This window comes from Camellia sinensis, chromosome 11 (assembly GCF_055761805.1).
Source record: "Camellia sinensis isolate YWXY chromosome 11, ASM5576180v1, whole genome shotgun sequence".
NCBI lineage: Eukaryota > Viridiplantae > Streptophyta > Magnoliopsida > Ericales > Theaceae > Camellia > Camellia sinensis.
In genome coordinates, this window is record NC_138971.1 from 144,826,967 (window position 1) to 144,849,064 (window position 22,098).

The 22,098-nt window shown below is 34.8% G+C and overlaps 1 protein-coding gene across 1 annotated transcript; it reads left to right on the forward strand.

Annotated features, from left to right (window-relative positions):
* The first annotated feature begins 3,292 nt into the window (after nucleotides 1–3,292).
* LOC114268157 (uncharacterized) lies at nucleotides 3,293–4,561 on the forward strand. The gene is made up of 2 exons (XM_082895501.1): nucleotides 3,293–3,840; nucleotides 4,054–4,561. Exons 1-2 carry the CDS (start codon nucleotides 3,293–3,295, stop codon nucleotides 4,559–4,561), a joined length of 1,056 nt encoding a protein of 351 aa, XP_082751627.1.
* The last annotated feature ends 17,537 nt before the right edge of the window (nucleotides 4,562–22,098 follow it).

Genomic DNA, 22,098 nt, shown 5'->3' on the forward strand with positions numbered 1-22,098 from the left:
GAATGCCTGTGGATGAAGGCTAGTTGCTCAAATTGGAATAATTTGATGAATGTACATATGAGTTCACTTTTTCAAGTGGCACATATTCAAAACAATTTTCAAACAAACATGAAATCAAAGTGTTCCAATTTTTGCAAATTAGTCTATATTTGTGTGTGCATCACATAGTGAGTTAGCCTAATAATCGGAACAAGAGCATATAATGTAAATAAGAATCACATCATGATTACTAGAGGCCGATCTTTGATTGGGCAAGCGGGGGTGCTCAATTCATGACCTTCCCCTCTCGTATCTAAGTTCCCGAGCCGAGACAATCTTGGTGATGACGGACATATGGCCTTTGACACGAGTCATGGGTTTCCTAAATTTTTCCTAAATATTTAGGTGGCGACTCTGTATATGGCAAAGTAGTCCATTTTTGGCATTTTGATTCAAAATCGATTTTCCAAAAGATTTGTCGGATTTGAACTCTTTTGTGTTTATCTATTTCACGTTGCACTTGTGAGATCAGATTCAAAACCACGGGAGTCTGAACTGTAGGGCTAGCTGTATCCGAAAGGAGCACGAAAAGTCGAGCTACAACATGTCATTTGAGTTCTACAGCTATGCAATTGTTTTCATATCGAATATCCGCACAACAATATATCTTACTTCTATAGCTCGTGTTGGTACATTTTTTTTTAAAAAAAATTGTCTTTCCATTTCTCATTGATATGTGAGGCATTGCATATGTTGTGTTGATATGTTTTCTCAGTCTTCTCAGGAAAGTCGAGTGGCCTCAATAGCTTTGGCCTTTTGTGGTGCAATGGTAAGACGATAAGTCTCCAACAGAATTACATCTTTTGAGTTCTAAATCTTTCTACAAAAAATGAAATTTACTGGCCTCCTTAAGCTTAAATAACTCATTCCTACAACTATTTGTTTAATTGAATTTTTTTGAAGGATTCCTCTGTGGACCATTTACCATCGTAGTTTGTACCATGCCAAATGGCCATTTGACATGGTAGTGAATATATTTTTTGTGTACGGGGGACAATATTTTCGTATGATTCTCTATTTTGTATGGAATTATTATTTTAGGTTGGAAATACTTGGTTTGTATAGAATTTGACATTAAAACTTATTTCTTTTTGGATGGTTGTAAGTGAAATGGATGCAGATTGAGGAATTGTTGATAATATATGTATTGTTTTGTGTTTATACATGGTACAGGTTGTACAGAATACATACAAGCTGTGAACAAATTATTTAAAAAAAAAATTGATATTTTTGGCGACTAAATAATTGGTAGTAAAAAAGGAAGAAAATATTTTTAGCGACTAAATAGTTAGTAGCTAAAAAAAATGAAAACAAATCTTTTGGCGAATAAATATTTAGTAGCCATCAAAAAAGTGGGCTTTAGGCAACTAAGACTTTAGTAGCTAAAAAATATAAAAATATAAAAATAAAATAAAATTGGCAACTAAAACTTTACTAGCCAATAATAATAATAATAATAATAATAATAATAAAACAAAGAATATACTTTTGGTGACTAAATATTTAGTAGCCGAAAAAAAAAAATCAAACTTTAGGCGACTAAAATTGTTGTAGCTAAAAACAAATTAGACTTTAGATGACTAAAACATTTAGTAGCTAAAAAAAATAAGATGAACATAAAAAAAAAAATTGCCAACTAAAACTTTAGTCGTCCCAAATAATTAAAGTTTTTGGCGACAAAAAGGTTTAGTTGCTAAAAATGCGATATTAATTTTATTTGAAACATTTTGGCTACTAAAAAATTAGTCGCCAATTGTGGACTTTCGGCAACCAAACTTTTTTTAGTCGCCGATTACCTTTCCCGACAATTATTTCACGATTAATCTGGCGACCAAAAAATTTAGTCGGTAAAAGGCTTCGGCAACTAAAAAGTGACTTTTGGTGACTAAAAATTTAGTCGCCAAAAGTGCCATTTGTTGTAGTGCATCCAGATTTTTTGAGAGAAAGAGAAAACGAAGTGTTTTATATTAGAGGGCATTTATATGAGTTTCCTTGGTGTATAGAAGGTGATCGATTGATCAACGAACTACAAATTGTTAAATATCAAGAGTTGTTCTTATTGTTTCGTTCACAAAAGAGACATGTTATTCGGTGGATTCTTGAGAACTTGGGCCTGAAGCTTTGGTGGATTTTGAAGTGCCTCATTGTCGTGGATTTGATATCAGCATTGTGGATTCAACGTTGAGCAAGACAATTCCGAAGTGAAGACGGTGGTGGAAGAGGTACATCGGGATTGGTTCGATTCTATCATATTTGTTGTTATACAAAATTTCTAAAATCGTAGAACCTAATTAAACCAAACCAATTTTTATGGTTCGATTTTGATTCAGTTCCATAGAATTAACAATTTGGTTACAGTTTACTTTAACACTAGACCAATTGAATCTGTGAACATCCCTACTGAAACTATTATTTGTAATTCTATAAAGTTATTCTTAACCGGTGCCTTAAGTGTAAATGTCAAGGGGGAAACTCTACATGTATTTATGCGGTTTAGAGCATCTCCAACGATAGTAGGCATTTTACCTATCTAAATATTACTATAAAGTATATATTTTATTTTGCCTATCAACTGTTTTATGTTTTTACTCCAACCATGCTCTTTATTTTAGCTATTAATCCAAATACTATTAATTTTATAGAATGCCACGTCAACAACAAAGATGGAGGGAAATGATCCTAATGATTGAATATATTTTGCCTAGCGTTGAAGGCTAGCTACATGTAGCTAGTGAATATGAGTTGAGCCAAAATACCTAATCATATGCCTAGTGCGTTGGAATTGAAAAAAGTGAATCACACTAGGCATTTTAAGAGCATCTTTATCAAAGTAGCTAAATGTTTAGTCAAATTGTAGCTAAAAACCTACTTTTCTATTTTAGCTAACCTTATTTTTCTTTTCATGCTCCAACAAACTCTCCATTTCTTTCTCCATTCAATTTAAATATTCCTTATTTATTTTTTCAAAAAAATTATATTTTTCAAATGGACACTTAACGGTCATATTTTTTAAATTGAAACTTTTGTAATAACGGTCATATTTTCAGATAGGTACTTTTGCAACGGCTATATTTTTTAAATAGAAACTTCTATAACGGTCATATTTTCAAATGAATATTTTTGCAACGGTTATATTTTTGAAATAGATACTTTTCTAACGGTCATATTTTTTCAATATAAATAAGATCATTCCTCTTTAATTTTCATCCACCTCAACCAGTTTTCTGTAACATTAAGTGTTTATTTTTTCACTATGCGTCGCAATTCTGTACACAATATGATTCTTAATGAGTCGGACTCTGATGATGAGTTAGAGATAGTTACAGTACTCAAAATGGAGGAAGAATCAAGATCACGTCGTGGTTCTATACAACGTCGTCTATTCATTAGGCGTAATACTTTAGAAGGCCACCAAAGGCTTTTTCTCGACTATTTTGCTGAATCACCAATATATCCTCCCAATGTATTTCGAAGAAGGTTTCGAATGAATCGTTCTCTTTTTCTCCGTATTCATTCTACACTAAAAGCTCATGAACCATATTTTGTTCAAAAAAGAAATGGTGCTCGAGTCCTTGGTTTGTCCTCCTATCAAAAGATGACTGCTGCACTTAGAATGCTCGCTTATGGAGTAGCGGCTGATTTTATGGATGAATATATAAGGATTGGAGAAAGCACTGCAATGAAAAGTTTAAAAAAATTTGTTAAAGCAGTGGTTACAATTTTTTCTGATGAGTATTTGAGATCACCAAACGAAAATGACATTGCTAGATTGCTAACAATTGGCCAAAGTCGTGGATTCCCTAGGATGTTGGGGAGCATTGATTGTATGCATTGGAAATGGAAGAATTGTCCAACTGCATGGAAAGGTATGTATTCTGGTCATATTCATGAACCTACAATTATTTTAGAAGCAGTAGCATCATATGATCTTTGGATATGGCATGCATTCTTTGGGTTACCGGGGTCTCATAATGACATCAACGTGTTAGAACGATCTTCTGTATTTACCAAGCTTGCTGAAGGGCGTACTCCTTCTGTCAATTACTCAATCAATGGTAATGATTATACAATGGGATACTATCTAGCAGATGGTATATATCCACAGTGGTCAACATTTGTCAAAACAATTCCATCTCCACAAGGAAATAAGAGAAAGCATTTTGCTGCAGCTCAAAAGTCGGCAAGGAAAGATGTAGAACGTGCTTTTGGAGTTCTTCAAGCACGATTTGCAATTGTACGTGGACCTGCACGTTCTTGGGAACGTGAAACACTTAAGAATATTATGAAGGCATGCATAATACTGCATAACATGATTGTTGAGGATGAGCGAGATGTTAATGAAGCAGAAGACTACGACTATGAACAAATCGATGAAAATCCCCATGTATCTGTTTCACATGACCATACAACTGAACTTATGGAATTCATTCGACGCCATCATCACATTAGAGATAGAGAAACTCATTGTCAACTACAATCGGACCTCGTCGAGCACTTGTGGCAACTACATAGTCAATCATAGCAACTTGTAATTTTAAATTTCGTGGTCACATGATGAAAACTCATTAGTCTTGATTGTAATTTGAAATTTTTCAAGCATTAATAATTACATAATTTTTTTGTCAGTATTCTTTAGAATTTTTACAAAAGGAGACTATAAACTTCAATGGCAAATTTAAGATCTGATGCATGCCCTGCAATTGCAAATTTGCAACCAAAGCCTGTCTCATGAAGGATTACATAAAAATACAATGGGTGTAAATTTAATATAATGCATAAGATGAGTCCTCTACAAAATTAATTAATAGCTAAAAACTCTCGAAGCAGCTACAAATGGTAAAAACAATCAATCAGCCAATGGTAGCTACAAATGGTAAAAACAATCAATCAGCCAATGGTCCCTACAGGCTTGACTCATCATCATAGTCATCATTCAGTTGTTAGCAACAACGCCATCTGCTAAATCTAATAAACACAAAGTGCTCATACTGATACGTCATTCCATTAGAACGAATTTATGTATCATAAAAATAAATACTAACAAATAAGTAACTCAAAAAGTTATACAATATTACAAACTTCCATGAAGCATCAGAAAATGTTTTGGAGGAACAGTCGTTGCAAAGCTTGGAAGCCAAATGTAATGAAGGACTTCAATTCTTCTGCTTGTTTAAGCATTTCAGTCATTAAAGATATCAATTAGTTGATCACTTACTCAAAATCTCCAAACAATATAATAGTGTTCTATAAGTTTCTGATATTTGCTGAAAGAAAAAAGAAAAAGAAAAAGAAATTATATATGAAAACCAAAGAACTGTCAACCAATGACCTCTCATCACATGGCTCCATGTAAAAATTAAATACAGCCACCCAACTGCCAAAAAACAAAATAGACAGATAAATTTGTCAATCAATAATTTTTTTACGCAATAAATTCAGTAGAAAAAAAACATTAACCAAGAATTGAAGCATCCAACCACATCCAAAGTATGCTGCCAGCAGCTGCAGCTGATGTATGCTCCCAGCTGCAGGTAACACCCTCACACCAGCAGCTGCAGCTGATGTATGCTCCCAGCTGCTGTTGTGACCATGCTGCTGTTGTGACCATGCTCCCAACCAACAGAACAGAGTGCAACAGCAGAACAACCAGAATGCCACAGAACAGCAGCCATAGCCTACCAAATAATCTACATGCTGCCATCTCAAAACACCTCAACCAACAACCAATAGCAGCCACCAACAACAAGAGTGCCACAACAATGAGCAGAACAGCAGCCATAGCAAAATATAAAGTAAAACAGCCACAAATGTACTCTAGGGAGTTGAGGCTTCCAAACAGAGATGGGTTTCTATTGACAACAATATACATTCCAAAGGCAATGAAAGAAGATTTTAAAATCAAACCATCAATTCTCCTTCTCCTTATAGTTCACTCATTATATCCTAAACTTGATGACAGCAGTTAAGATTGTTGTCAATTCTATGTTTTTTTTTTAACAGATTGTCAATTCTATGTTATTAACTGTGATAGACAAATAAATGTAAGAAGCAGAAAGCACTTTCAGTTTATCATATCCAAACAAAAGTCAAATGACAATTTTCTTGCAAGTCAAACATAAAGATGTCAAATACATCATGGTTAGTTAATAAAGATCTCATCAAGCTAACCAAAGAAACTATGATGGATGTATTAAACAGTCTTTTCTATAATTTCTGTTGCAAAAAGAGGAACACCTGATAGGATTGCATTTGATTACAAATCATGGACAAATAGTCCCCGACTACCAAGAACAGCAGCCAACTCACCAACTCAACAAAATCTGTCTTCTTAATGCATAACAAATAGACAGTAGAGGAAGATGAAATAGTAGATGAAGATGAAACAGAATCTGTCCAGCAGAATCTGTTATTCACCTTGTTCAACAAAATCTGTCCAGCATTGATCTGTTATAAACATTGTTCAACAGAATCTGTCCAGCAGCAGAACAAATAGACAGTAGAGGAAGATGAAACATAATCTGGAGCAGAGAAAGATACTACAACCAATGAACAAATAATCACCAAAAATAAACCTAGGTACACAAAGATACTTATATAATCCAGAATATAGATGCCCCTAAGCAGTCATTTATTCATTTTCATAGCAATGTAAATCAATACTTAACAAAATAAGTGCACTGAACCATGGCATTGTTCAACAAAAACATGATATGTTTACATAGAAAAATATATTCCAATAAAAACTAACTATTTAGTATTCCTTTGACTTTCAAGAATTTCCATTTGGCGGTGAAGATAATATTGTTGTTGCATTGGAGACAAACCATTAGTATCCATCATTATAATTCTCTCCTCTTCTTTCAATTGTTCTGCTCGAATCTTTTCTTGTTTAATACGAAATCGCTCTTGGATTTTCTCTTTCATAATTCGAATTCTCTCTTGCTCAAGCTCTTGGTTAATACGATTCTGCTCTTGCTCTTGAAGACACGCTTTCTCAAGGATTTCCATTTTCTTGTCATTTGCTTTCTTTTTGTCTTCCATTATCCCATTCAATATCCCTGCATAATTTGAACCAGCTGAATCTTTACTCTTTCTTTTATTCAACCGCTCTTTTTCAGCCTTCCTACCTAGTGGCCTCTCCAAGTCTACATAAGCATCATGTGAGACATCATCCTCTGCTAGATTTATCGCCTCTGGAGCAAAAGGAGAAGATGTTGCTGATGTTTTTTTTTTTCGATTTTTTCTTCTCACATTCCTCTAACCATTTTGGTTGGTACCTCAACACATTCCAACAATGTTCAAAAGGAAATGATGCTTTTTGGAATTCTTGATACATAAGTTTGGCCTTGCCAATCTGAAAAATTAAATGAATAAAGACTAATTAGCATCTTCAAACAAAATGACAATTACATCTAATTTAACGGTGTGTACACAATGTATACCTTGTCTTGCTCATTTACTCCACTTTGATGCATTGATTCAATTTGAGCAAAGAACCCACAAAACTTATTGGTTCCAAGTTGAATAGTTGACCACCGATTCATTAAAGAATTCTGATTACGTTCAGAAGTAAAAGTCTTATACTTGTGGAAATACTCCCAAACTCTATTCCAATATGTCTTGTGCTTCTGCTCATTTCCGTGTATTGCATCCAAACTTGTATTGAGCCATGCCGATACAAGGAGATTGTCTTCTTCTGTACTAAAGTTGCCACCACGTTGTGATTTCTTTGTGGTGGATTCTATTTGGGGTGACAATGGAGACTCTTGCCCAACCACTTCACCATGTTGGCTTGAACATTGACCCATTTGATTTGGAGATTTCATCATAAATTCACCTAAAAGGTTGGATCCCCCTTGTAATAGATTGGTGAAGTACGCATCCGTTGGTGTCTGAGAATCCATCCTATGAAATGATCATTCCATTGCAATGGTGAATGATGATTCAATTTACAATGTACATTGGAAGAAGTGAAAAAAGCTAATCTGCGATCCTAAGTCTCATGAGGGAAGGGAAAAAATTTCAACATCATCATCAAGCAAATTAACACTTTGAATTGAAAGATTATTTAATCATTCAAAGCTGATAGTTGTGTCAGAGACTGTTGAATTCTGTACGAGTCTGTGTGTGTGAGAGAGAGCTTGAAATGTATTTTGTGTAGATTAGTGCTCCTACTCTAGTGCAGATTAGTCACAAATGTTTTCCATTTCTGATTTTCATAAATTTGAGAGTGCTGCAAAATCCCAAGCCACTCCTACATTCTTCACCCCATTATATTCTGTACTCTTTCCGAAAATTTTGAGTCGAAAAGAATTTTGGAAGTCGAACTTACCAGCACTGTTTTGCCTTTTTCATATCAATGCAAGAATATTATAGATTACATGATTGCATAGACATATTTAAGCGAACTGAATATAAGTATGTATGTAGACACTTTTAAGGCTCTGTGATTACAAGGAATTGTACAAAGTTGAAGCATTCAAGAAACTTAGTTGTGATAATTTCTTCTAAAAATTTATTGAGAAATGTAAGCAAGATATAAGCATGCACCTCCTGAATCTGTCTTTCCATACATGTTTTGTACCAACAATATAGTTGGAGCATCTTTAAGGTCTGTCACAAATGTTTTTCAAGTTTTGGATATGGATTTTATGTGAATGCCTTCTTCGAAGGGGTTAATTTTAAAGATGTTTGATTCACTGTGTGGTTAATGTGTTTTATATAGAAGAGGATGCTTCATTGCAAGTTTTGAGGGAATAGTGGTTGTTTAGGCAAACTATATTATTGTGATAGTGATTACAAATGCACTGAGATATACTTATTGGTCAAGTATATAAGCCTTATATATATATACATATATATTTCCTTCAATGCATGTATATGATCTAATGAGGAATGTAGTATTCTGTTTTAGATTTGATTGAGGTATAGGGATTGCATTATGGCAGTGTAGAGAGTTTATTTGTGTTCTACCCTATTCATAGCTTTTGTTCCAAGGATATGTTCTTGATTTGTTTCTTTATCATTTTGATTATTGCAGGGATGTATGTCAGTTCCCCTAAGAAAGGACTAAAGGAATGAGTCATTTTCAGAAGGAACAGAGCCCTTCTTTTGTTGAAGAATTTGACATAAATTTTGTGCTAAATCACAAAGAAAATGCTGAAGATTATATGTATGAAAACTTAGCAAAAGGTAATGAACTTGACGTAGATAATGAGCAAGGGCAAGATTGTTCCCCCTCACTGCCTTCTGATTCCAGATATACTGATATTTCTGCATCTCCTTGTGAAAAATTACTTTCACCTGCGCAGACAACTTATAATGATGATGTTTTTATGAGCAAAACGACAATCATCTATGATCAAGAGAGTTTGTATTCTCCATCTAATGATAACCATTACCAACTAGAGGCTAAGGAGTTACGTGGCACTAATCTTTGTAAGCCCTCTCAACTAGACATAGAATGTGTACATCATGAAAATGAAACTGAAGTTTCTACATGTGCATGGGAATCTTATTCAATGGAGGATGCAAATCAAGGAGAAGACATGGAGGATAGCGTAACATCTCCTTCCCATGACAACATAGTGAAAGAAACCCTTTCAGAGACATTGCTATATGAGTCGACTAAATCTGAATCTGTGTTCAAAGAATTAGAAGAGAGAGTTTCAACTATTCATACAAAAAAGTTGTTTTCATCTCCAAGGTCACACAGGAGCAGTGATGGAACCAAGAGTGAGAACATTTGCTATTCAAGAAACTCCCCAACTGAAAGGAATCCTGAACTACCTGAATCACCGGCAACAGCAAGACAAAAAACAGTTTCACCGGAAAGGTCTCCTTGTATGTTCCAGTCTCCTAGGGATAAAAGACAATTTGGTTTAGGGAAAGATCTTAAAGATCAGTCATATTCTTCTAGATCACAGAGAGTGAAACATTCTGCTTCACCTGAGAATTGTGGTCTGGGGAAAGAAATTTGTTCCAATGACCATTCACCACGTTGTAATAGGTAGGATTTAGGTTCTCCATTAGAGTCTCATCAAAGGTCCTGTCTTGTGGATGGTGGTTCATTGAAATGTGTATCTACGTCACCAAGAAATCAGCAAATTTATGCTTATATGAAACATGGAACTACAGAAGTAGAGCGAATCAACAAATTTTTTAGAGGAACTTGCTTCTCTTCTCTTCTCTTCTCTCTTTTTTTTTTCCCCCCTGATTGTTAAAGCATAGTATTTGTTGTTGATATGCAAGGTCGGGTGATTCTCGTGGGTTCGGCTTTCTATCTTTGGAGAGGGATGAAGAAGCTGATGCGGCGATTAGAGCTCTTGACAAGACTGAGTGGAATGGACAGATTGTTCTTGTGGAGAAATCAAAATCTCATTAAAGTTTTATCGATCCTCTAATTAACCCCTTAATTGTACTAGTTACTGATCAATGTGAACAAAACTTTCTTCAGCTGCTCAATTTTGTTCGTTGTTCTCTTAAAAGAACATAGTCCAAGTAAAACGAATTGACAAATATTACCCAAAGTCTTGAGCAGTGTAGCCTCTCCTCTCTCTGGGCTACATTTTGTTACCCATTATTTATACAAGGTTGTGGGATGCTCATAAATAAATGTGAGATCCACTTTTGTCTAGGGTACTAGGAGGATGTGGCAAGAAAACTGGGATGCTAGAATTCTTCATGGTTTTTGAGTAAAGACTAATGTATGATACTTTTTTTTTTTTTTTTGGCAATATTTGTTACTTTTTGCATTCGTTTATACAAGACAGAGTGCGTGATTTTAACAAGAATGAAATTCAGATTACAATTCAAGACCATAATAAGGTGCCCAAATGCAAAAATTACACTTAAACCCTAACAGGCTATCCTCAACATATAAAGTTAATACATGAACTAAATGCATCCAGGAAAGAAAATTTGTGTAGCTATGCAGAACCTTACTTGGTTCAACATAATTATTCTAGCAGAAGCATCAACTGAGCCCCTTTGAAACATATTTCACAAGGACAATATCCAAGCATCAAGGGACAGTAACCTTTGGATTTACCCAACAATTTAAATACAAGCGGTGGATTCCAAGAATAACCCCTGATAATATGAGATTTCTGATTCCATTATAATAACAAAATAATATAGCTATTTCAAAACCCTATTCTTTTACCTTCTTTAAACCACAAAGATCAGAACTTTCAAATATCAACAACCCAATTTGCAGAATTGAAACATTACCCAATCAAATTCAAACCATCATATTTTGAAGCAAATAGTTAAAACAGAAACTAATCAATTATCACATTTACATATGCATATGCATACACATACACATATACATATATATATATATATATATCAATCAATGCAAAAAGTAATTGAGATTTTTGTATGAGAATTACCCAGAATTGGAAAGCCTGTTGACAGGTTGAAACAGGGAGTTTCAGTGATTAGTGAGCCTTGGGAGATTCAAGAGACACGAAGAAGAAAAACAACCTTTTACAGAGAGAAAGATTGACAACAGTGCTATGTAAAATCTACCCAAATTCTTGATTATTTCAAATTTAGGAGGACGAGAGAGATTGTACCGTTGCTCAAAAGTTTCCGATTTCAGCCAATAGCCGAGCCTTTGTCGCTGGTTACTTGTAGCGAGGGATTTGGGTTTGACAAAAATTGCCGATTGCCTTGCCGAGTTTGATGGAGCAACGATTTGATGCCTTTTCAAATTTTTGGGTATAAAATAACTAACATAAATATATAACGAGTTTGATACTGATGCTCTAACTAACAAGTATTATATGCCTAGTGCATTGGAGATGCTATGTATTTTTGTAAGAACTATTATATAATTTTTTGGTAGAATTATGATAATTTATGGTTCAGAAATGAAATTACACATTTTTGTGATAATATTATACATTTTTTTATCCAATCATTTTCTAGCCAAAAAATTTTATAATTATTAAATCGATTTAATCTTTTTTTTATGAATAATATATATAAAAAAATTCTAAATAATAAATTATTAAAATTATCAAAACGGATCCTGTGATAAATTTTACGGACCTGGTAACGCCTCTCCATTCTAGATGAGAATGGGCCTCCCACATTTTAATAATTGGATGACATATTCCCCAGCCACTTTTTAAAACTTTTTTCATTATTATTTCCGAAGTCCACCATTAGAAGGGTCTAAAAAAAAGTTTTAAAAAACCACTGGTTTTTACTCTTTTTATTTATTTATTTCTAGTGGATTTATTTATAGTTTTTTTTAATTGTTTTATTTTTTTAATTGAGTAAAATCTATAATTATAATTTTTTTTTATAAAAAAAAATCATTAAAATAAAAAAATATATTAAAAAATACCAAAAACACCAACTCCAAATGCCTAGGACCACATATTATATCAAAAACTAAATAATAGCATTAAACTTTAGTTAGGAGAGTTTTTTTGGTTCTTATGCATCCCTAATGCTTCTGCATCCCAAGATCTTATAGAAATCAATCTTATGGATCATAGTATGCTTAACATCTGCTTCTACAAAAAAACATTTAAAAGAAGTAACAATTTATTATTCGATAGGGTCTTAAACCCTGAATTTGATCCTTTTATTGGGGATCAACCACCAACAATCCTTTGAATTGGAGATTAGCCACCTAAATTCTTAATATTATTTAATCTCCTCCAAACCATTACAATAAGCTTCTTTATATAAGAAAAATAACAAACTTCCTAATATAATTAGACTTCCTAAATAGTAATTGAAAAGAAGTACACTTCCTAATATAATTAGACTTCCTAACATAATTAGTTTCCTAACATTGTTTAAATCACAGTTTTGTTCACCAAACTTGATATGATATATTTATTAGGTTGCCCAATTGTATTGATAGAAAATGAGATCAGGAAAATTGCCCAACAGTTGGACTACCATTATCCTTGAAAACGCACAGCAGACACTGTTGTAAGCCAAAATGACGATTCATGCCTGTTAGTATATTATATGTGTTATATATTAGTGCATAATATGTTAGCTATAAATTACCAAGCTTTAATCATGTTGTTTTCTTAGTGCTTTTTTAGTGCACACTTTCTGCTTTCTTCTTTCAGCTCTCTTTGCCCCTTTGTACACTCTCCCCTCTATATAAAAGGAGAGTCATCTTCACATTGTAAAGACACACTTAATATCAATCATAATTCATACAATTTATTCTCTCTCTATTTCTCTTTATACATTAAATCTTACATGGTATAAGAGCTAGGTTAAGAACCTAATAATTTTGCTTCACCGGCGGGCGGCAGTCTCATCTTAGCCGCCCACTGGACCTCTACCCATACCTTCACTCCGCTGCCACAAATTATTCTTCTTGCTCTTGATCTTGTTGTTGCTGCGCTACAGTAGTTTCTAACAAATTCCATGGCAGAACTTCACCTTCAAGATCAGAAATTCCATCTTGAACAACCCCGGGTCGGACCTCGCTGACGAGACCGCCGCTGCTATGGCCACCGCCTCCGTCGTCTTCCGCAACCACCAGTTTCTCGATCCCTCTGCCGTGCACGACATCACCAAGTTCTCCAATCTCACTCCGACGGAGTTCCGCCGCAATTATCTCGGTCTCAAGCAGCGCCACGCACCACATCACATCACAGTTTACATATCAAATCCACCCTCCATCCTACAATAGGAATCCATCGCAGCCGTCGCTTCATCGGCTTTAGAACACGACAGCCCTACGGCGTCGCCGCCATCATCAGCCCACGCAATCGCCGGCATCGACGATGCCTTGAGCGAGATCCTCCTTCGCACCCCTGTGAAGTCTCTGGTTTTGTTGCTGCATGTTGGCACAAATGATCATTCTAGTAGAACCATCAATGGCGTCACCACCACAAGCTGGACTCAGCCTCAACATCATCTCTCAGAAATTAATTAACCCCTTTCTTGGCTCATCATCAAGTGCAGAGAGCTTCCCATGAATAGTGGTTCGTTCCAGCACACTTGGCTCATCATCAACGATGGTCTCCACTGTCTCGAGCTCTCCATTTTGGACAGCACTAAAGAAGCTATTGTCATGGGATTCTCTGCAACTCAGTCCCTGACCCATACATGTGCCTGCATGAACGTGCGCTCCATCTCTGCAGCATGTGCGCTCCAACCTTTGGTTTACGTGGATATGGGTTCTCCTCAATAAATTATTCTTCTTTCCCATAAATCCCACCAAACTTTTTCAAGGGACAAAGCATATATATATTTTATTATTATAATATATTACTCACATTATTTCCTTTTTCACCCCCATATCATTATTATTTTCAACCCACGGCTTCAGGACCCGCAGTCTGATCCCACTACCCCCAACTTTATTTATTTTATTTTATTTTATCTTCCTTTTTTTTCATTCAAAAAAAAAACAAAAAAACAAAAAAACAAAACAAAAACAAAAACAAAAACAAAAACAAAAACCATCATCCCTTTTCTCTTTCGAGATTTCATTATTTTAACACTTTCCAGATTTCTGTTCCCATTACCTTCATTTTATTTTATTTTATTTTTTCTATCTTTCTTTTCCATAAATATTTCATTATTATACAACTCAGTTGGTGAGCATCAACCCTTTTTCCATTATCTTATTATTTTTTTATATTCCAGCTAAAAAAAAAAAACCTTTCTACCATTTTTATTTATTTTTTTTTTTTTGTAACATCTCCACTCTGTGTTGAGCTGTTCCGCTCCACTTTATCAATCCCTTTGTTTCAACCTCCAATAGGTTTCTATCTTCAAACCTATTTGAGTTTGTGGGGGGGTTCTTATACATATATCATGGTGAGCATGGTTACACACCATGCGAACCACCCAAGCTGGTGAGCATGGTTATACACCATGGGAACTACCCAAGCCACCCCATGGCGCACTCCCTAAGTCGCCTCCTCGGTGCACCACCACAGTCTTCTACAACGGTCCGGCATGACCCCGTAAACTGTCCCGACAATGATTCCGGTCAGCTTTTACAACGGTCCGGCATGACCCCGTAAACTGTCCCGACATTGATTCTGGTTAACTGCTACAACGGTTCGATACGACCATACAGTGTCTCCTATCCTATTTTATTTTCCTATTTTGTTACTGTCTCCAAACTCAAGTTGGCTAGTACCTATCCTCCTTGAGTTTGAGGGGGGCTGTTAGTATATTATATGTATTATATATTAGTGCATAATATGTTAGCTGTAAATTACCAACCTTTAATCATGTTGTTTTCTTAGTGCTTTCTTAGTGCACACTTTCTGCTTTCTTCTTTCAGCTCTCTTTGCCCCTTTGTACACTCTTCCCTCTATAAAAAGAGAGTCATCTTCACATTAAGGGAGCTGCTATTGCCATTCAAAACGGCTTCGTTCGTTTCTTTTACAAACCCTCCACAAGACCAAAACTATGAGAAATTTTTGTATGCATATAGGGTACCAACTGACATGCTTATTTGGTGCCTTACCAATCAATACTCAACATAATGTTAGTTAAAGGGATATGGTAATGTGTCTCTTGCGGACCCAGATCAAGTACATGGTTCCACCACAGAACTGGTCCGCTGCATCATTCTGTAGCTTGGTCGGCCTTACGGTGCCAACTGGTCTTGGACCAAACTCATGTTTAGCCCACTTTGGAATGGGCAACTGGTCTTGGACCAGACCTCCGCTCGGCCCACTTCAAAGTGTGACTAGTCTTGGACCATCCCTTTGCTCGGCTTTGCTGCTGGCTTGGTCCGCTTTGTAGTTGTTTGTAGGGCTAGGTTTGTGCCTAGCTTTACAATTAGGAGTATGTATATAGGTGGCCGTTGAATTATATAAAGTACCTGTTGGAACAATCTTCTGTGTATATAAAATAACTTGAAATAAATTCAATCAAAATGAATAAATAACATACCAGATTTATTTATCGAACTGAATTAAAAATTCAAAGACCAAGTCGAGTGTGTGACACTCTTTCCTTAAGACAGATTCGCTCCGTTACGGTGCTTACGGTTGAGTGACGTCTATCTCCCAAGATACAATGATCTTCACAAATTGTAGTAGCACTTCAAACAATTTGTTCGGCGAACCAAACCTGTGATCTATACTCTCTTTAATTTATTCTAAAACTAAATATGAAGAATAAATGCACTAGAGAAAAATTGGACAGGAATTTAGACAATCTGCAGATTGATTTTCAGAACCATCCTGGACTGCTTGAAATGGATTTGTATTTATAGATAAATATAGAGGTCCGAACAGATGCAACCTGTTATAAATAGATTCTGCCTGTATGCCAATGAACACTTTTTATTCAAACTTTTGGAAAAGCAACCGTTGGCCTTTTATTCAAACTTTTGAAAAAGCAACCGTTGGTCAAACTTTAAAAATGCTATTGGTACATTATTTATTTAAACTATTTGAAATATATATATATATATATATATATATTAAACTATTTAAATATATATATATATATATATATATTAAACTATTGAAATAGTTTAATAAATAAAGGAAGAGGTACACACTTTAGGAAACTACTTAGGAACCCAAAATTTGAATTTAGAATTAAATTAAATTCCCACAATTGCAAACTTTAGGAAACCACTTAGGAACCCAAAATTTGAATTTGGAATTAAATTAAATTCCCACAATAATTTTTATTGAAAAAATTCAAAAGAATTTTTATCTAAAAAAAAATTAATGTTAAACCCGAAAATGACGTCAACTTCCCATTCACTCATAAATGGTTTTGACGTTCTGTCTTCATCGTGTGACTTGCCACGCGGCAAGGAACACGTCACCTCTTCGGACCCACCCCGAAAGACGTTTGGGGCCCACTTCATTTTGGCCTTAAAGATGGCCCAAAATAAGTCACATAAAACACCATTTTTTCCAACAATCCCCCACATGAATGGAATTTGACAGAGAGAAAATGCAACAACATGATCTAATTACAGAGAGTACAAAAATTGGAAATATTCTGCAAATGATAGGCAGCTTTTGGCTTTGAACCTTCCCTTGTGAGACACTATCGGATTTACTAGCTAACCAGTGAACATGATGTCTTGAACTGTTCAGCCGTTTGTGTAAACCAAGGCAATAGAACTCACACAGTATATCCCCAGACACAGTTTAGTTTTCACTATTGTGTTCATTTTGGCCCTGAACAACCTGGTCTTTCATGAGTGCTCTAAAGACTTGTAGCCCTTCACAAATCTTATAGAATTGGCCCAGTTCACACTCACATAGGTGATTCTTATGAAGAGTATCCTGCCATACTCCACTAAGTTTACCTAGATATAAGAATCATTAAAATTTTACTTAACCTCAAACGCTGTAGACATCACTATTTCATCAAAGAAATAGGCAGGAGTTAGACTCCCCAGTGATCCTTCTTAGTCAATCACAACTCGGTTGTCCCTTTGAACCTAGATCTTGGAATCTCCAGTCAACTAGGTTGGGTTTCCATTGTGGTAACTCTTATTTAATAGGCTTAAGTCCCATTCCCCTCGATGAATTCTCAACTAACTCTCTTGCTAACCCTTTGGTTAGTGGATCTGCTATGTTGTCTTTAGACTTAACATATTCTATGGACATAATTCCATTAGAGAGTAGTGTCTTATGGTATTATGTCGACGACGAATGTGTTGAGACTTACCATTATACATATGACTCTGTGCTCTACTAATTGCTGATTGACTGTCACAATGTATGCATATAGCATGCACCGGTTTTGGCCATATTGGAATATCTTCAAGGAAGTGGCGAAGCCATTCTGCCTCTTCCCCTGCCTTGTCTAAAGCTATGAATTCCGATTGCATAGTAGACCTAGCAATTCAAGTCTGTTTGGAAGATTTCCAAGATACAACCGCCCCACCAAGAGTAAAGACATACCTACTGGTGGACTTTGAGTCTCTAGTATTCGATATCCAATTTGCATCACAGTATCCTGCAAGTACTGCTAGATATCTAGTATAATTGAGCCCAATGTTACGAGTAAATCGGAGATATCTTAGAACCCTTATAATTGCTTTCCAGTGTTCTACTCCCGGGTTACTCGTATATCTACTTAATTTACTTACTGCATAAGCTATATCTGGGTGAGTGCAGTTCATCAAGTACATTAAGCTTCTAATAATTTGGGCATACTCTAATTGAGAAATACTTTCCTGTACATTCTTAGAAAGATATAAATTAACATCTACAGGAATTCTAGCAAGATGATCATTATCTTTGTTGAATTTGTCAAGTATTTTCTCAATGTAATGAGATTGTGACAAAGCATATCCTTCTGATGTTATGGTAATTTTCATACCAAGAATTACATCAGCAATGCCCATGTCCTTCATGTCAAAATGTTTATTCAACATTTTCTTGGTAGTTTTAATCATATCATTATTACTACCTATGATGAGCATATCATCTACATAAAGACATACAATGACATAACCTTTGTCTGTGTTTTTAATATAAACACATTTATCACATTCATTAATTTTAAATCCATTTGACATCATTGCCTTGTCAAATTTCTCATGCCATTGCTTTGGCGCTTATTTTAAACCATATAATGATTTAACCAATTTACACACTTTCTTTTCTTTTCCTGGAATAGAAAAACCTTCTGGTTGTTCCATGTAAATTTCTTCATTTAACTCATCATTTAAGAAAGTGGTTTTCACATCCATTTGATGAATTTCTAGATTGTATAGAGATGCAATGGCAATTAGCATTCTAATGTTTATTATTCTAGTAACCGGTGAGCATGTGTCAAAGTAATCAAGACCTTCTCTTTGTCTAAAACCTTTGACCACAAGTCTTGCCTTGTATTTGTCAATTGATCCATCCGCTTTCATTTTCCTTTTGAAAATCCACTTGTACCCAAGAGGTTTACAATCTGGTGGCAAATCCACCAATTCCCAAGTGTGATTTTGCAAGATGGATTCAACTTCACTGTTGACAACTTCTTTCCATAAAGGAGCTTCAGGACTGGACATAGCCTCTTTAAAAGTTAAAGGCTCATTTTCCAACAAAAATGTTAGAAAATCTGGACCAAAAGATTTTGAGGTTCTAGCACGTTTACTACGCCTGAGTTCTTCTTCCTCATTTTGGTCTAACTCTTGCTCTTGATCATGTTCTTGATCATTACTAGTAATAGCATCAAAAGATCTCTTATTATTACTAGTCTCTTGTCCAGTCTTATTTGGAAATACATGTTCAAAGAATAATGCATTCCGAGACTCAATAATAGTATTTACATGCATTTCGGAATGTTCTGATTTATTAATCAAAAATCGATATGCACTACTATTCTCGGCATAACCAATGAAAATGCAATCAATGGTCTTAGGACCTATCTTAGTCTTTTTAGGACTAGGAATAGCCACTTTAGCCAAATACCCCCACACTTTTAAGTATTTGTAGGATGGTACTCTTCCATGCCACAATTCATAAGGTGTTTGATTCACTTTCTTTCGGGGTACTTTATTAAGTATATAATTAGCAGAAAGTATTGTTTCCCCCCACAAGTTCTGAGGTAATCCAGAACTAATTAACATGGCATTCATCATTTCTTTTAAAGTCCTATTTTTCCTTCCAGCAATTTCATTTTGCTAAGGTGAGTAAGGAGCGGTGGGTTGATGAATTATTCCATATTCTTTACAAAATTCACCAAAAGGTGATTCATATTCACCACCTCTATCACTTCTAAGTTTCTTGATTTTCTTACCAAGTTGATTTTCAACTTCATTCTTATATTGAATGAAAGTTTCCAAAGCTTCATCCTTGGTTCGAATTAAATAAACATAACTATATCTAGTATAGTCATCTATAAAAGTGATAAAATACTTTTTCCCACCTCTAGTTTGAATTGATTTAAAATCACAAATGTCACTATGAATTAATTCAAGTGGTTCCGTACTTCTTTCAATTGAATGAAAAGGAGTTTTAGATAATTTTGCCTCAACACAAATTTCACATTTATGATTTGAATCAATGTCAAATTTAGGTAAACATTCCATATTAATTAATCTACGCAAAGATCCATAATTAATATGTCCTAGTCTACCATGCCATAAATTTGAAGACTCAAGCAAGTAAAAAGAAGATGTAGTATTATTAATAACTGAGGGTACAACGGTCATTACATTTAACTTGAAAAGGCCATCAGACATGCAACATTTTCCTACATACATCCCATTCTTAGTAAATACAAATTTATCACTCTCAAATACTAGCCTAAACCCATTCTTACTTAACAAAGATCCGGAAACAAGATTCTTGCAAATGTCCGGTACATGCAGCACATTGTTGAGAGTGAGTTCCTTTCCTAATGTCATCTTGAGTACAATCTTTCCTTGTCCTTCAACTTTGGAAGTTGAGGAGTTGCCCATAAAAAGTTGTTCACCATTGTCCACTGAAGAATAAGATGTGAACATCTTTTTGTCGGCACAAATATGGCGAGTAGCACCAGTGTCCACCCACCATTTTTTAGGATTTCCGACAAGATTTGCCTCAGAAACAACTGCAGAAAGATTGATATCATCTATACCATTGGAAATATTGTCCACTTCAGTCATGTGGGCTTGAGCAGGCTTCTTGCTTGTTCTTCTTTTGCTTTTGCCTTTGCTACGACAATCTTTGCCCCAATGTCCCTCTTTGTCACAGATGTAACATTTGCCATTAAACTTGTACTTTTTATTTCCCTCCACTTTAGAGCATTGTGATGAACTTTCTCCAGAAGACTTTCATTTCTTGATTTTTGAAGCATGTTCCACCACATTTGCCTTAGACTCCATAGGATGCTTACCAACCCGCTTTTCAGAATTGCGGTTGTCCTCCTCAATCCTCAAACGCACAATTAATTCGTCTATAGAAATTTCTTTGCGCTTGTGTTTGAGGTAGTTCTTGAATTCCTTCCAGCCTTTTGGTAATTTTTCAATTAAGGCTGTAACTTGGAAGGATTCACTAAGAGACATGCCTTCTGCGTGAATGTCATACAGAATGAGTTGGAAATCTTGAGCTTGGTTGATCATAGTTTTTGAATCAACCATTACAAAATCCAGGAATCTGCCAACCACAAATTTCTTTGAGCCGGCATATTCTGTTTTGTACTTTTTCTCCAACGATTCCCAAAGTTCCTTTGCTGTCTTGATTAGACTATAGACGTTGTATAATGTGTTTTCAAGCCCGTTCAAGATGTAATTCTGGAAAAGGAAATCGGCATGTTTCCAAGTATCAACCGCAGCAATCACTTGCCGGTCAGTTTCATCCTCTTTCAGGATAGGAGCATCTTCACGGAGGAGACGAGCCAGGTTCAGAGTTGTAAGATAGAATAACATTTTCTATTGCCATCTTTTAAAGTCAGTTCCTGAGAACTTCTCTGGCTTCTCTCCATGATTTATTGGTACTGTCACCACAGGAGAGGGGGTTGGTGCAATTGCAGCCACCACAGTAGCACTTGTTTGGGCATTAGTTTCAGTAGCCATCAATTCTAATATATAAAACAAAATTATAATTAGAATTTACACTACACAGAAAATTAAACCAAATTCACAGAATTAAATTCTGTAAAAATAAAAGAAACAAGAATGTAACTTTTATTTTCCAATTAATTTGAAAATAAAATAAAATTTTATTTAAACAAATTAATTCCACACAGAAAATTAAATTCTGTAAAATAAAAGAAATAAAAACTATAACTTTTATTTTTCAATTAATTTTGGAAATAAAATAAAATTTTATTTAACCAAAATAATTCCAAACATAAAATTAAATTATGTAAAATAAAAGAAATAAGAAAATAACTTTTATTTTTCAATTAATTTAGAAATAAAATAAAATTTTATTTAACCAAATTAATTTCACATAGAAAATAAATTTCTGTAACACTTCAATAATTAAAATACTAAAATAGAATTTTAAGTAATGAAAACTCAGAAAATAATTTCTAAAACCCAAAATTAATTTCTGAAAAAATTCCACAAAAATAGATTCTGAATTATTAATGACACCAGTATCGTACTACTAGTTGTTGTCAAAGAAAAGAGACAGTATATTA